The sequence below is a fragment of the Trifolium pratense genome, linkage group LG2, assembly GCF_020283565.1.
Source record: "Trifolium pratense cultivar HEN17-A07 linkage group LG2, ARS_RC_1.1, whole genome shotgun sequence".
NCBI lineage: Eukaryota > Viridiplantae > Streptophyta > Magnoliopsida > Fabales > Fabaceae > Trifolium > Trifolium pratense.
The window spans coordinates 28,095,747-28,113,341 of NC_060060.1; the positions used below are offsets into that span (position 1 = coordinate 28,095,747).

Genomic DNA, 17,595 nt, shown 5'->3' on the forward strand with positions numbered 1-17,595 from the left:
TGTTGTCCGGACCAAAAACTATCTCACAACCGATGTGAGACGATGAGAAATTTATTAATTAACTATATATATGTACTAGCATTTATGAAGTTTGGACTCAACAGTTGAATTACTGTGTCAATAAATGCCAAACACCAAAAAAGAAGTTCTGCTGATCACAAATTAATTTTGCATGACCAAATATCAAATCAAACAGATGATACATACATGAAATAAAAGTATCTCTAAATCTTATGACATACATAGCAATTGAAAATATTTTCCTCTACAAAATTTTGTTAAACATTAAATATGAGAAAGGGGGCCAAGAAAGTACTAAACTGAGCAATAAACAATCACAAAAAAAATCATATTCATACACAATGCATTGCAGAGAAAATTAAAATAAGATACCTCTCTTAAGTGCAAGAAACACCACCTGGCAAAGTTTCATTATTCTAATGTTTTTGCTTAGCCACAAAGAAGCATCTTTAGGTGTGGTGGTGTAGTGCTATTTCTGCAGGTTTTCAAATCTCTAGGCAATTAATTTTATTTTAGTTTACTCTCAACCAACTTCATGTGGTCTTTTTTTTAATCAGAATCACATTGGCTGCATTTTAATGGATCACACATTAATTAATCTCAACCGTTTAATCTAAATCAGTGGTCCAGATCAGTTAAAATTAATACATTAATACAATGAATCTATAATCTAAATCGTCTGACTTCAAATCAATAGTCGAGATTCAAAACCATACGAAAGTATGTTGAATAATTACCGCAACCGATCCGAGTCCTTTTTTTAAGCTTTGTTTAGAAAAAGAGACTAAACTAATTGCTATTCTGAGTTTGAGTTCAAACAAAGAAAGCTCACTACTGAGAACACAAGTGAAAGAGTGCACCAAAACCCAATGACACAAACCCAAGAAGAAAAGTTTGGAATTTGAGGCAAATGTTTTCATTGTTTTCAATGCTTAACTCATCTTCTTCTTCTTCTTCTTCTCCTTCTTCATTCTTTAGTATCATTATTCTCATCCAAACAACACTTCTTTTTAGTTTCTCTTTCTCTTCTTCTAACAATGAAGCCACAATTCTCTTCACATGGCTTCATAGTTCATCTTCACAACCACCTTCATCATTCTCTAACTGGAACATTCATGATACTAATCCATGCAAATGGACCTCCATAACATGTTCATCACTCTCTTTTGTAACTGAAATCAATATTCAATCCATTCCTCTTCAACTTCCTATACCTTCTAATCTTTCATCATTTCCTTATCTTAACAAACTTGTCATTTCGGATTCGAATCTCACTGGAACTATTCCTTTTGACATTGGTGATTGTTCTTCACTCACTGTTATTGATCTTAGCTTTAACAATCTTGTTGGTTCTATTCCTTCAAGTATTGGAAAGTTAGAGAGTCTAGTGAACTTGTCTTTGAATTCTAACCAACTTACCGGAAAAATTCCCGATGAGATAAGTACTTGCATTAGTCTCAGAAATCTTCACCTTTTTGATAATCAGTTAAGTGGAATCATCCCGAATTCGCTTGGAAAGTTGTCGAAACTCGAAGTCCTTAGAGCAGGTGGAAACAAAGATATAATTGGGAAGATTCCAGAAGAGATTGGAGAATGTAGTAATTTGACAGTTTTAGGTCTTGCTGATACAAGAATATCAGGTTCTTTACCTGTTTCTTTTGGTAAACTTCAAAAGCTTAAAACTTTGTCAATTTATACAACAATGTTATCAGGTGAAATTCCTAAAGAGTTAGGTAACTGTTCTGAACTTATTGATTTGTTTCTATATGAAAATAGCTTATCAGGATCTATACCATCAGAGATTGGTAAGCTAAAGAAGCTTGAACAGTTGTTTTTATGGCAGAATGGTCTTGTTGGTGCTATTCCAAATGAGATTGGTAATTGTTCAAGTTTGAGAAACATTGATCTAAGTTTGAATTCTTTATCTGGTACTATACCTTTATCTTTAGGAGGTCTTTTAGAGCTTGAAGAGTTTATGATTAGTGATAATAATGTATCTGGTTCTATTCCTTCAACTCTTTCAAATGCTGAAAAGCTTCAACAGTTGCAAGTTGATACAAATCAGCTTTCAGGTTTGATTCCACCTGAGATTGGAAAGTTGTCAAATCTTTTATTGTTTTTTGCTTGGCAGAATCAGCTTGAAGGAAGCATTCCTTCAAGTTTAGGAAACTGTAGTAAGCTTCAAGCACTTGATTTGTCTAGAAATACACTCACTGGTAGTATTCCTTCTGGATTATTTCAGCTTCAAAACCTCACAAAACTGCTTCTGATTTCAAATGATATATCTGGTTCTATACCATTAGAAATTGGTAGTTGCATGTCACTTATAAGGTTGAGGCTTGGAAACAATAGGATTACTGGAAGCATTCCTAAGACCATAGGAAGTCTTAAGAATTTAAACTTTTTAGATCTCTCTGGGAACCGGCTTTCTGGGCCGGTTCCCGATGAAATAAGAAGCTGCATACAACTCCAAATGATTGACTTCAGTACTAACAACTTGGAAGGCTCACTTCCTAATTCCTTGTCGTCATTATCGTCGCTTCAGGTATTGGATGTTTCTTTTAACAAGTTTTCAGGTCCGTTGCCGGCGAGTTTAGGTCGTCTTGTTTCTCTGAGTAAGTTAATCTTAGGGAATAACTTGTTTTCTGGGCCAATTCCTTCATCGGTAAGCTTATGTTCAAATCTCCAACTTCTTGATCTTAGTAGCAATCAGCTCACTGGAAGCATACCGGCCGAATTAGGCCAAATCGAAGCTCTAGAAATCGCTCTCAATCTTAGTTGCAATTTACTAAGTGGAACAATACCACCTCAGATATCTGCTCTTAACAAGCTTTCCATTTTAGACATTTCACATAACCAGTTAGAAGGAGATTTGCAAACTCTTGCAGAGCTAGATAACCTTGTTTCCCTCAATGTTTCTTACAACAAGTTCACAGGATATCTTCCAGATAACAAGCTTTTCAGACAGTTAACAACGAAAGACCTTACCGGAAATCAAGGACTTTGCACTTCAGGTCAGGAACTATGTTTTGTAAAGGATTCTAGCAAGACCGATATGGCGTTGAATGAGCACGAGGTAAGGAAATCGCGAAGGATTAAGCTAGCAATTGGACTGCTGATAGCATTAACAGTTGTAATGATACTTATGGGGATAACTGCTGTGGTCAAAGCAAGAAGAACCATTCGAGATGATGATTCGGAATTAGGAGACTCATGGCCATGGCAATTCATACCATTCCAGAAGCTAAACTTTTCAGTTGAACAAGTACTGAGATGTTTGATTGATAGGAATATAATCGGCAGGGGATGTTCCGGTGTTGTTTATCGAGGTGAAATGGATAACGGCGAATTCATTGCAGTGAAGAAACTGTGGCCTATAACAGTTGATGAAGGAGAGACATTGAAGGATTACAAAAGTGGAGTTCGAGATTCATTCTCGGCTGAAGTCAAGTGTCTTGGCTCGATTCGTCATAAGAACATTGTTAGGTTCTTAGGTTGTTGTTGGAACAAGAAAACAAGATTGCTTATTTTTGATTATATGCCAAATGGAAGTTTAAGCAGTGTACTTCATGAGAGGACTGGAAATTCTCTGGATTGGGAACTTAGGTTCCGAATTCTGTTAGGTTCTGCAGAAGGACTCGCGTATCTACATCATGACTGTGTTCCTCCAATAGTCCACAGAGATATTAAAGCCAATAACATCTTAATTGGCCTTGAATTTGAACCTTATATTGCGGATTTTGGCTTAGCTAAGCTTGTTGATGATGGTGATGTTGGTCGTTCTTCCAATACCGTTGCTGGTTCATATGGATACATTGCTCCAGGTTAGTGTGACTAACTCGATATCTTTGTGATTTCTACTTGTTTGTTACTAAGAGGAATCACGGTTCTATATTGCGGTTCTAGTTACACTGCAAATCTTTATTTTGCTGCAAAATGTGGCCAGTTCGGCCGTAGTTGCAATTGTGATGCCGTTGTGTAGACCTCACGAACCATTATATTACAGCTGCAACTGCGGTTGCGGACCACAAATTTAAACAATTTGTTTTAAAAAGATTCATATAGTTGCCTGCACATGATTGAAATCTCATTTGACAACTTCCAACACATTTTAGATAATTTTTTTTAACATATTGAATTTGTTTCAGAATATGGTTATATGATGAAGATCACGGAGAAGAGCGACGTTTATAGCTACGGTGTAGTTTTGCTAGAAGTCTTGACTGGCAAGCAACCAATAGATCCAACAATACCAGATGGTTTACATGTTGTTGATTGGGTGAGACAGAAAAGAGGTCTTGAAGTACTTGATCCTACCTTACTTTCAAGACCGGAATCGGAAATAGAAGAAATGATCCAAGCATTAGGAATAGCCCTATTGTGTGTAAATTCATCTCCTGATGAAAGACCAACAATGAGAGATATAGCAGCAATGCTCAAAGAGATAAAGCATGAAAGAGAAGAATATGCAAAATTTGATGTGCTTTTAAAAGGGTCTCCAGCAAATGATGCAAAAGTTCTTGCAACATCTTCAAATGCATCAGTGATGCAAACTTTGAATACAAAAAGCAATAATACAAGTTTCTCTGTGTCTTCACTGCTTCATTCATCTTCAAGTTCCAAGCTGAGTTTCAAATGATGAATTAGTGATATGATATGTTTTTCTAGCTAGCTAAGAATAGTATAAGCTTCTTGTTCTTCTTATTATTATTACTTTCTTTCTCAATGATCCTTCTGTTATAGCTTATATGTGTATGTAAATTTTGTTATAGTTGAATTAAATTCAACAAATAGATCCAGAAACTACAAATGTGTGGCTTTTGGGAGTGTGAGTGATGTATGATCATATCTAAATAGTTTGAACTTACCAATGTAAAAGTTCAAATTATGATCATGTTAGCATAGCAATGAAATGTAACCAATGTTGTGCTATTATTATTGATTTCAAATAATGAGTTTGATACTTGTTTGTAGTATCCATTGTCTCTTAAATTGGACTACTGACTTTACAGTAGTCAGTCGATCTAATGTGTTTGGCTATAGTATAGTTGTTATTCTTCCACACAACTCACAAGAATTCTCTCACTTTTCCATAATCTAGACTTTAGTTTATGAACTTTTTGTTAGAACATGCAATATTTTGTTATATTTTGGTATATGGGCTTGCATGAGTTTTTTTTATAGAGAATTACTTTTGCCACCCTACCAGTTACTCGCGCGTCCTACGACTTTCTAATTTTTCGATACTTTAAGTAGCGGATGTTATAAAAATAATTTTTTTTTGAAAAATAACGTCCGCTACTTAAGTAGCGGACTCTATGAAGCACGGACACCTGACACGACACGGACATTGACACGTCGACACCGATAAAAATTTGAAAAAATGACATAATTTAGTGTAATCATAAGTGTCGGTGTCGGACACGTGTCCGACACGGACACGCTTAATCTGAGGAGTGTCGATGCTTCCTAGAGCGGATGTTATAAAGGTATGGTGTTTTGAGGGGTGTCCGCTACCTAAGTAGCGTCCGCCTCCTAAGTAGCGGACAAGAATATTTTGGTAATTTCCTAGGATTGACTGATTTTGGGATTCCTTATAAAAATTGATTTTCAATACATTAATAAAAAAATATTGGATTTCGGTTTTCTCTTGGGATAAATCAATGGATTGGCTTCATTGATTATTTTTTTCTTGTAATGGACGTGTAGGAATTTGTTTCTTGTTATTGAGTGGAATTAGTTAGATGTAGAGATACATATAAATCCAACTCCTTTTCTGTAAGGGGTGAATTCAGACCCTTAACATTTTCTTTGTCCTCCAGGTCTGAATTTATTAAAAATTACTGGTTTGAGCTAAGGGTAAAAGGAGTTAAGGAGTTAAGGAGTAAAGGTTCAGGGTTCAAGTCCCGGTGAGGTGAAAAAAAACTAACACTAACAACTAATTAATAACTTTGGCCGTTTCAAAAAAAATTAATTTTCTGTAAAATAACCATAGATTATCTTTCTATTTTATCTTCAGTTGTTGTATACTTTTTCAAACTTTCCCTATTTATAAATTAATGCATAGTGCATAAATAACAAGTGTTCCTACTTCTTGAAGTAATGTATTTAGCTGGTTAGCATGTTTATGGACATGTGTGGATAGACAACTATTGACATCTTAGTTGATCTTGTTTGATTTTGGCATTTTTGTTAATTAGTAGACGTTCTTTCTTTTAGATCAATTCTTTTTCTTTCTATAAAAAATCTCAGGTTCCTTTCCTTAGTCTTTTCTACTCTTTTCTTTATTAGCTTCAGGCTCCTTAGCTCCTTATTTCCAAGTTCAAATTATGATCATGCTAGCATAGCAATGAAATGTAACCAATGTTGTACTATTATTATTGATTTTAAATAATGAGTTTATACTGAACAGAACAGTACAGGACAGTACAAGACAGAACAGCACAAGACAAACGTTTAAGGTATTGTACAAACTTTGTGTTGTACGATGTTTGGTGGACAAAAGGTTATTTTGGTATTTTAGACAACTTGTGCTGAGGACAAAAAGGTGTCTCGCGGTTCTGTGGGGGACAAGAATTTCAAGTTTTGTCCTGTCCCTTGGCCACCAGTTTGTCCAGTACCAGGAACAGTTTTAAAATCAAACACAGTACAACATGAGTTGTCCTGTCTAGTCCCTTATTTTTTAGCAAATCAAGCGCACCCGTAATATCCAATGTCTCTTAAATTGGATTATTGACTTGACAATAGTCAATCTAATGTGTTTCTGAGATAATTTTCACACCATTGCTATATATATATATATATATATATATATATATATATATATATATATATATATATATATATATATATATATATATATATAGTTGTTATTCTTCAACACAACTCACCAGATTTCTCCCACTTTTCCATAATCTAGACTTAGTTTATGAATTCTCTGGTTCATTTTCTTATTGGAGAAAAAAATCTTTTGTTAGAAGTTAGAACATACAATATTTTGTTAGCATTTGTGAAAAAAGGTACTCGGAAACTGCGTAACTCAACTTAGTTATAAGGTCTTTTACCTAAGTTAAGTACATATATAGTAGACCATTCTCCTTCTAATTCTTTCTAAGTAAAATTATCCCCTCGTCTGTCTAACAAGATAGAAGTTAAAATGGAGTTTCCTTTTCATTAGAAGTGTGGAATGAGTATTTGTGTAGTTTATTATCTCCGGTCTTAATTTTAAACAAATATTCATTTTTTAAATTCATTGAATAACGGATGAATTTGGTTTATAAAGACGAGATATATCAGTTTATTCAATGAATATAAAAATAGAATATTTACTTATAATTAAGGCTGAAAGAAATACTAATGCAATAAAATAAAAAGGTCAAAAGGCTCAAACAAATGGCTACGGGGGCAAACTCCGAAACATCTTTAACTATGGACAAGAGTGGTGGGGACTCAAGCCCTACTTGTTACCTGTAAGTCCAATTTCATCCTTAATTCATAGCTCTCTATAAATTTATACTCTATCAATTAGCTTATCTGATATTAAATATATATTTGATATCACAGTTAGTATGTGAAATTTTTCATGTTAAGTGTTTTTACCAAATAGAGTTTTAGTAGAAGTGACAAACTTAAAACACGTGAACACAAATAACCATTGACAACACTATTATTGAATGAAATAAAAAATCTTTAGAATTTAATAAGAAACTTTATTAAAAAAAATGATAGTTTTGTAAACGAGTGTTTCTTGTAGCGCCCCAAAGTTTCTGGTGCGCCGTAAACAGTGTCAGCTGTTTAAGTAGCAGACGATGTTTTTTTTTCTTTTCTTTTCTCATTTTATAACTTATGCTCCTTAAATAATTGACTAGTAAAAAATGAAAAAGAGCTGGGCATGCGAGAAATGATGTTTTCTCTCCCCACCCCCCGTGAATTTTTTATCCCCTGAATTTCCAATTTTGTCCTTGAAAAAACTTCGGTTCGTAGAAACCAAAGTTTTTATTTGCCTTAAAAACAAATTTCGGTTTCTAAAAACCGAAATTTACTCTGAATTTGCACTTATTAAAAATTCGGTTTCTGCGAACCGAATTTTTCTGCAAGGGCAAAATTAAAATATTGGGAAAATAAAAGATTCACGGGAGGTGGGAAGAGAAAACATTGCGAGAAATACTCTCTTTGAAAATTGTAATGCGAAGCCCAACCTTTTGAAGAGGCCCATTACTCAACTGAGAAGGTCCATCAAAACAACCACTGAACTCGTTGCCTTTTTTCTTCCAGAATCAAAACCCACTGAACTCATACAACTCGCCGGAAAACGCAGACTTGTTGGTCCCCGTAGGAAGAAGAAACTTCAGGTTTTCCTTCTTTTCTTCCTCTCCTTTTTTGTCTTCGCGAAAATGCTATTCCATCGATATCGTGATTGACTGAACTCATTCATGTATGCTTCAATTTTAATATCATTTACCATCTCTGTTGTCTCCTTTCCTTGTTCCACCACCAACTTCCATAATGTTCAATCCTTCATCTCTATTATGCATTGTTTTTATCTGTTTTGTATTGTGTGTTTAAGTTTAGTCTATTTTAAGTTTGCTCTCATGGTGTTTGATGTAAAGCCCCAAAGATGTCTGAATGTAATGGAAAATGTTTTGAGCACGGATCTAATAGTGGCTGCACCAAACCAGTCTCTCTTCTTTTCCACTCAACAAATGAATCATTCACATGTGGCGAGTTTACCAAATTTCGAGAACCCGTATAGTGGACCTGTGCGTCCACAAGCCAAAGAAACGATCCATAATTGGATAGATTTATTGAAGACTGTGGTTCCTCAACCCACTTATCACTTGTGGAAGAAATTTGCTTGGGTGCTTGGATTAAGTTATTGGCTTGTTATTGCTCTTATGGTTTCTATTTTCTCAGTTTATTGATACTCAAATCTTAGTTGGCTTAATTGTTTGTGTTATTTTTAGAATGTGGATGGGGAATGTCCTAACACATTGTGTCTCTATGTGTGTACTTCATTTATCTTATCTAATGCTAAATATTATTTCTGTAAAAAAAAAAAAAAACACGTTTAGGATGAATGAGTTTTGATTGTATTTTCATAAACTAATTTTATTATATTCTGTCATATCATATGTTACTTGATTGCGCTGTGTCTGTGCTCGCTGATGGTGATGGTATTTTCAGTCTCTCATAGAAGAAGAAGATGCCTCTGGGGCTAATTTTAGGAATAGGAAGGGCATTTCGAAGGAAGCGAACATCTTCACTTGATATTCTATCACCAAAACGCGCTCCTCGAGGTTATTACAAGGGAAAGAACTGCAAGCCCACTGGTTTCAACACTCGCAAAGGTTTGTTTCTTCAATTGAATTCGTTTCATCTGTTTTTAAATTCTTTTAGGAGCATTTAAGATTGAACTATAGAACATGCTTTTGTACTAGTCCAACATTTTATTACTATCTCTAAACTCTATGTCTTAGGCTTACTTGATTGTATGACATACTTGTTTTTGAACAAATGGGGCAGATTTGTTCATTTGTTGATTGTGCATACTGGTCACCAATTTTTATTAGGAAAATGCTTAATCTCCCGAGAGTTAATATCACGAGAGAGTTGCAAATGAGTTGGCAGTGCAACTTGCGTTTCTTGCTCCTGCGTTTTACATTCCAATTGATTTCATTTTCTTCTTCCAAAATCGATACTTCCAAAACTATGATCACCTCATCTTCCATGGTAGTACCAGCACAGAAATTACATGAAGATATAACATCATGATGAGAAGCAAAGTAGTTAAAATAAAGCATATTCTTGCAGAAATGTAGTTAAAATAAAACTCATTTTAATTCCTCTGGTGAGGTGAATGAACTTTTGTTTGGGCATATGACTTTCTTCCTTCCTGGACATTTACATGAAATCTTTTTATTAAAACTTCACCTCATTTGGAGAATCATTTTTCTTATTTGGTTTCTGAATTCCTCCACCGCTTGACCGATTTTGTTGACATGTCCACTAAATCACTCACTCTATTTGTGGAAGGAGGGTCTTTAATTGTGTCAGACATAAACAAAACGTGGTTTATTTTATTTTTGTGAATCATTTTAGGAAATAAGTATAAAATATAGTGTTTCGTGAAAATTCGTGAACAATTGTCTCGCGAGATATAGCATCGCTGTTTTTATTATTATCCTCTTCCTCACAAGTAGAGAATCGAAATGGTAAATGGCTTCTGGAAGGGGCGTTGTCTTCATTGACGATGTTTGCTGATTAGATTAGCCAAAGTAGTGACTTCAGTGTTAAAACTTGGTGCTAGAGATTGTTGAGATCTTGATCTGCTGGCTTACATCTTTTTTATTGTTGTAATTATAAGGTGGAGGGGTTCACTGTTCAATAAATATTATACATGTTTTCCGGTGGAATTTGTGTCTTTTTCAGGGTTCAAATGCATTTTACCCCTCGATATATGGAGATTGCAATTTTCATTGTAATTTTCTAAATTAAGCATATTACTACCTAAACACCATTTGTGTTGTAACTTTCCCCCTTAATAAATCTAGTGTAATTTAAAGATAAAGGAATAAATTAAAAACTTAATGCAATATAATGATAAAAAAGATATATTTTTCAAAAACTTTCAAATTCCAGTGCTGTTATTATTGTAATAATCTTATATTTATTTGTTGCATATGAATATCTTTGAGGAGTTAGAATATGGCAATTTGTTAGTCAAGGGAAAAACTATTTGACTCTGGTTCCCATCTCTTTAGTGGAGGAAAGCCAGATGAAGTGTTGCTGAAGTGGCCAAAGTTCAAACATAAGGGGTATAAATAACTAGGCTAATAATTTTTTTTTTTGAACGGCATAACTAGGCTAATATTGTTGAAAATTTATATCAGAAAAAATTAATTAGCTATTTTAATATATACACAAAAATACATTATCAATGAACTCGGCTACCCATCAACCTTCATTGCAAAGCTAATTAGACTTGCTTTTGATCTCGCTCTAAAATAGATAAATTCAATCTCTGACTTCAATAACCCATGAACTAAAGGTATTTCCTGAGAGCTAAAGGACTAAAGATGCTTACTTGCGTTTCACTCTATCTTACTGAGGAATGATAGTCCTTTTTATTTTTTTTTTGAAGAAGCCAAAATAGGATTGATAGTCCTTACCCTTACCCTTACCCTTATCATAATTTTGGTTTTGTTTTATCATAATTTTGGTTTTGTTGAAAGAAATTACTTGCATTTCTATCTCAAACTTTAGGAAGTTGCAGACCTTGAAAGCTGTAATAATTTACGTTGCTTCTCATGTTCTGGATGTCCATAGTTAGTAAATGCGACTTTATTAAACAGTAGAATCATTATTTAAGGCTTATCTAGAAAACTCAGCATTGCTTTTCTATGCTGTTTTGTTGAACCACGAATCACTTTAGGTATTGTTATAAAATAATTTGCTAAGTTACATGTTTGTTATGTTAAAGTGTTTTTATACTATTAATTCAAATGCAATCCTGCATATTGTTGCAGGTGGGTATGTGATATTGCAGGAAAAGTTACCAAACTATGTAGTTCCTGATTTGACTGATTTTAAGGTTTGCATCTTCCACTTATTTAATTTATCACTATGTTGCCTTGTTTTCTTTCTACTTATTTACCGTATCAACATTTACACGGATAACCATTGGTATTTGGGGTTTCTGCTTCCTTGATAATATAATTTGACAATGTTCCTTTAATTCCTCTCCCTCTTGTGTAAACTTTATAACTTAGTTTTAATTCAGTTATGACTTCTAATTTTCTCTTCAGCTTCCTTTTTTGACAGTCGAATAGCAAGAATCTAGATGTTCGATTCTCGTTGTGTTATTCTGTTTCATTGCATTGTATCATCTCTTTTCACGCACTTGTTTTTGCTTTTGTTGGCTCAGTCTAACTTAAAATGTCTGCTATAGTGATCTGAAAATTGAGTCATTGTTCTTTGCCACAGTACCCTATATAATTTAAAGTATAGGAATTAACTAATTTTTTTACACAATACTCAGAATTTAAATTATCTTTTGTTGTTAGAATAATAGGAATCAACTAATTTTGAAAGTCTTTGTGAATATCTACTCTGCTTAATAACTCACAATAATCATTTAATGTCAATGAAAGAGTTCATATAATATAACACACAAGATCATTCCTATTGGTTAGGAGGCAAAGAAAGCGTTCATCTCAATATAAATTACTATGAGCTATGTACAAGATCATTTGCTTTTACAAATGCTTATGTGTTTAGGATTTTTGTGAATTTGGAGATGAGGGTAGCAAAGGGTTTTGGGAGTTTGGAGGGGAAGGGTTTTGGGGGAAGAGGAGGGAAAGCAAAAGAGAGGAGAGTTTCTCAAACAATAAGATTAAAAACTATCATGACTGTAGTATATATGTTTGCTATTACTGATTTGTACTATTCGTCGTTTTTGCAGCTCAAACCATATGTATCCCAATGTCCCATAGAAGCGTAGACCTCTGAGGCTTCATAGCTAAATCCAGTAGTTTAAAATACTTACCTGTTCTCCATGAATAATTTGACTTGCACAAACAGCTGATACTGTGATTGGATATAAACTTATCAATTCCGTATTTGTAACATGGTGAATGATTTTTGAACTATTCTTTTTTTTTTTTTGCTAATGATTTTAACTATTCTGATGTTAGTTTTCAATCATTTTGGTGGTTTGGGATAGCACATTCCTTTCTTTTCCCTGTGACATTTACATTTTAAGCTCGAGGAATCCCAACACATTTATCTTAGTAGGGCTTAATAAAATATTAAAATCATTGGATTTCACTTATTCAATTGTTAAATCTCGTAATTAGAAAAATGCTAACTAGTGCCATTGGGGCATTAGTTAAGAAATACAAATATAGTAAATACTAAATAGTGCGTTGAAATTTGTGTAGTGAAAAGTCTTAAAAATATCCAAAATACAGTGTTGTTGTCAATATAAAATAACTTTTTTTGTTATTTTAACTAGTGTTTTGCGTAAAAAAAAAAAAAAAAAAAAAAAAAAAAAAAAAAAAACTAGTGTTCCTTGATAAAAAAAAATTAGTGTTTCAGAAGAACTAATTAGCAAGATTACTTTTTTATTTGTGATCAAACACAGTTCATATGAGTTCTCGACAATTTTAGCTATGTGATTGTGTAATCAACAACATTTTATTTTGACCACATGTAACCAGCAATTATTATTTGTACTTTAAAGCATATACTCGAGGTTCTTTCTGCATATCAATTTTGTCTCAAGAAATTCAATTGAAGTTCTTCAATGAATTTTCAAATTTTATAAAATAATGTAGAGTAGTCTACAATAAGAACTTGAGTAAATTACACTCCTCTTTTTTTTTAAAGAGATATTTAAATTTCACTACAAACCCCTCTTTTGTGAAAATATTCACTACCCTATTGTTGATCAATATTTTTTTTGTTCTAGTAGTCTAGTAGCTAGAAATTCCACCATAAATATAAATAAGTGGAGTGTTCAGAATTCAAATATCAGTTTATGTATATATAATGTGATACCCCCATAGATTTGTCCCCGCTATGATATGTTAGAGCATCTTTGAAGTGTTGTTAGTCCAAAATGTATTTTTAGTAAGTAAATCTCACTTTACAAACTACTGTAGTTTCGTAAAGTTTAGCAAAGTTCACCCTAAATTCTAAGAGTCATCAATTGAGCATTTCCGTTAACCGATAAGCTAGCATTTATGATAAATAATCCATGACACATACTCCCTCCCTCCGTGATAATAATATATAAGCGAAAAATATTTTTCTAGGTTCATTGTATATTTAATGTATCTATCTTATGATATAGATCAGATACATTAAATATGCAATGAATCTAAAAAGTTAATTTTTTCTTATATATTGTCACGGAAGGTGTACCTACTTAGCTTAATAAACCATATCACGTAACCGATAGTACAATATTTACGGAAACTACTATCATTTATAAGTCTTAAATCAATAGCATGTTTGGATAAACAACTTATACGAATACTTATAGTATCATAACTTCACATACGAGAGCTTACGTCATAAGCTATTATGCTTAATACACTATTTACGTTTGGATATATTCGTTAAAAAGTATGTACATAAAATGAAGTATTTGGATGTCTCATCACATAAGCAATTATAAATTTAAGATTGACTTTGCATAAAAATAGATAAATTTAATATTGACTAAAAAAGATAAATTATAAAAAAAAAGTGGGATATCTTTAGAAAGATAAGTGTAAAGAAAAAAAATAACCTTAAAAAACAAGAACATAAGTTTAAGATTGACTCAAAAAATAAATTTTTAAAAATATGTTAATATTATGTAAAATGGAGCAGGCGAGATTTGAAGCGGGAACCATTTTCATAAGCTCCATGTCAAGCCCAACGATAAGAATATTATAAGAGTTTATTAAAATATGACATAAATAAGTTATAAAATTGTGATAAACATTTTTTTTATTAATTTACCCAAACATTAATATAAGTTTTTTTTTTTGACAAATCATTAATATAAGTTAAATAACGACTTAATTATATTTACATAAGCTTAAAATAAATCAATTTAAACCGCTCAAAGAATTCATCAAATAATTTAACCAAACATTCAACAATATTAGGCCATCATCATCAGTTCATGTTCCACGGCCATGGGTATGATAAAAAAAAGAGAATAACGAACAACAATAACAAATAAATTGTACTACCTTAATCTACAGTAAATAAATTAGTTACACATTTGGTGGTTTTTGGACAACAAAGACGGAAAATTAGCGTCAGACGAAGCCAAAAATAAAAGTATAAGAGCACGTGTTAACAAGACTCTACATAAATTTATTTAAATGATTGATTTTCTTGTTCTTATATATGTACACCCTCAGTAACATTTTATAAGTAAAAATATATTTTCTAAGTTTATTGTATATTTAATTTATTTGTTCCATAATATAGACAAAATACATTAAATATGCAATCAACATATTGATTAGTATATACTTAAGTACTTTTGTCCTTAGTTATCTATTAACCATGTCACACACCTTTAAATTTTTAAAGATGATTCTCTCCATAGTTGATGGCAGCGCTCGAACACTCACGGACTTATTTATTTATAAATAAATTTCCTTATTATACTTGATGAATGATGATATATAGCTGCTGTTCAATGTTTTTTCATACATAGCGATAGCATAGCAGGCATTCAGGCAAGCACTAGACAAGGGTTCGTACGAGGAACAAATTTTCCTATTTGTCGAAGATTTTAGCCGTAGATTCGCATTAAACCATTGGACATATCATGGTTCCCAATGAGTTTTGTCTATATAAAAATTCGTGGATTTGATCTACTCAATGAGATATTTGAATTCAACGGTTAGATTAAAAAAATATAATGCCGATATCAAGTTATTAAGCGGAATAAGTCAATGGGGACTTACTCCTTGAGTCAACGGATCCCTCCTCATATATATATATATGGGTCAGGATCAAATGACACCAACTAGTTTGACACCAAATGTTACACCTCTCAATAACGTTTTCACTTATATAAATTTTATAAAATTTACCGTTGGATCAAAAGTTTATATCATATAGATCATTTATGTAAAACTTTCAGACAAATCCAAAATCATTTGATATGCTATTGCGACACATAAAGGTTAACGACATATAAAAAAAACACAAACCGTTAATTTTGATGTATGTCAATAATATATCAAATGATTTTGGATCTGTCTGAAATTTTAAATAAATAATCTATACGATATAAACTTTCAATCCAGCGGTGAATTTTATAAAATTCATATCGATTAAAACGTTATTGAGAGGTGTAACATTTGATGTCAAATTAGTTTGTGTTATTTGATCCTGACCCTATATATATATATATATATATATATATATATATATATATATATATGCTCAACTAAAATCTTAATAGAATTCCGAAGAAGAAAGAGACTAAGAGTGTGTTTGACCGAGGGATTTTTATGAGGAAAAGTAATGTTTTGAAATAATTAAAATAATTTGAGTTAAAATTCATTGTTTGGATAAAATTAAATTTAAAGGATTTGTGAAATTCCAACTATTTTGAAAAGGATTTGTTCCTTTCAAAAATGAGAAATTTTAAAATGACACCTAATTAGAGAGAATTGACAATTCTCTTGTATTTCTAATTTGATTTAAATATAATATATTAATATTTTGGAAAAAAAAGAATTTTTAAATAATTTAATTAAAAAAAACTATAGTTTAAAAAAGTCAACGCCGGACCACCACAGTCAACGCCGAAGCTCCGAAATATGTCAAAAATCATAAAATCGGATACAAACCCTAAAATCGGCTGAAAATCCTAAAATCGACACTAAACTCGACTAGAACCCAATATAATCGGTAGAAAAATCTAAAATCGACCTGAAACACTAAAATTGACCCTAAACCCGGCCTGAACCTTAAAACCGGTCAAAAACTCAAAAATTGTATCAATTGAATTGCCTAGTATTTTAAAATACCTTGAATTTTCTAGAATTTCTCATTCAAACACACTTTAAGCTTTTAGAATCGGAGCTAATTCCATCTTTATCTTGTTTTGCCTTTGAACTTTAGTTTTTTCAAGATAAAGGGTATTTGAAGCAAAAAAAAAAAAAAAACTACAACACTACACGTGAGGGTAAGAATTTTGTTGGATATGAAATTCAATATTATTTACAATTATTTAAATTTTGAATTATTTTTTGTTTGTACTGACACTCAACAAAATTCTTGAGTATCAATAGGGTTGAACGAAAAAGCTCACACTAAAAGGATCAAGGAAAAAATATAATTTGAATTGATAACAATAAAATAAAATCTTGATTAAAAAAACAATAAAATAAAATCAATACAAAAAAATTTCTCTTATATAATCTGAACTTAAAATCTAATACAACACATATTACTCAAACAAAAGGGGATAAAAAATTACTGTATTAATTATAAGAGGAAAAAAAACTAGAAACATTGAATGATGCCATGTCGGGGGATCGAATCCGGCATTTTAATTAGTTAAATTATAAAAGACTATTTTTTTTTAATGGCAAATACATAAATATACAAAACGAATAAAACAGTTAAAATACACAGTAGGTGTACCAGAAATATTCAAAAACAAAATAGAAATTTACAAAAGAAACATAAGAAAATAAACTCGTATCATCTCATCTAAGCGTTCTTGTGTAATTTTCAATGAGTTTGGGCTCAATAATGAAAATAAACATGTTTTTCAAAAAATATAACAATTAATTAATAACACATGCAATAGAATTATCATCATACTTATTATAGTTAGTACTATATAGTTTTTTATTTTGACGGGAACTATGCTATATAATAACATTTCTGCAATAACATTAAAGATCATATGGTCATCAAGTATAAATTAAAAAGGAGTATTTTAATTTAATAATATACAAATCATCATATTGTACCAAAAAAAAAATTAATATACAAATCATCTATCTATCTATCTATCATACTACATGATTAATTAAATTGATTTCA

The 17,595-nt window shown here is 31.9% G+C and overlaps 2 protein-coding genes across 2 annotated transcripts; both read left to right on the plus strand.

Annotated features, from left to right (window-relative positions):
- The first annotated feature begins 409 nt into the window (after positions 1-409).
- On the plus strand, positions 410-4,997 carry LOC123908946 (LRR receptor-like serine/threonine-protein kinase RGI1). The gene is made up of 2 exons (XM_045959696.1): positions 410-3,845; positions 4,170-4,997. Exons 1-2 carry the CDS (start codon positions 932-934, stop codon positions 4,658-4,660), a joined length of 3,405 nt encoding a protein of 1,134 aa, XP_045815652.1. The 5' UTR covers positions 410-931; the 3' UTR covers positions 4,661-4,997.
- A 3,238-nt stretch (positions 4,998-8,235) lies between these two features.
- Positions 8,236-12,744, plus strand: LOC123908947 (39S ribosomal protein L41-A, mitochondrial-like). Its single transcript, XM_045959697.1, has 4 exons — positions 8,236-8,372; positions 9,205-9,368; positions 11,547-11,611; positions 12,482-12,744. Exons 2-4 carry the CDS (start codon positions 9,224-9,226, stop codon positions 12,518-12,520), a joined length of 249 nt encoding a protein of 82 aa, XP_045815653.1. The 5' UTR covers positions 8,236-8,372; positions 9,205-9,223; the 3' UTR covers positions 12,521-12,744.
- Positions 12,745-17,595: the final 4,851 nt, after the last annotated feature.

Excerpts from the sequence above, each read along its gene's own strand:
- LOC123908946 (XM_045959696.1), top strand. The coding sequence starts at position 932 with ATGTTTTCATTGTTTTCAATGCTTAACTCATCTTCTTCTTCTTCTTCT. Across the intron at positions 3,846-4,169 it reads ATATGGATACATTGCTCCAG|AATATGGTTATATGATGAAG; the intron begins GTTAGTGTGACT and ends AATTTGTTTCAG.
- LOC123908947 (XM_045959697.1), top strand. The coding sequence starts at position 9,224 with ATGCCTCTGGGGCTAATTTTAGGAATAGGAAGGGCATTTCGAAGGAAG. Across the intron at positions 9,369-11,546 it reads TGGTTTCAACACTCGCAAAG|GTGGGTATGTGATATTGCAG; the intron begins GTTTGTTTCTTC and ends ATATTGTTGCAG. Across the intron at positions 11,612-12,481 it reads CTGATTTGACTGATTTTAAG|CTCAAACCATATGTATCCCA; the intron begins GTTTGCATCTTC and ends TCGTTTTTGCAG.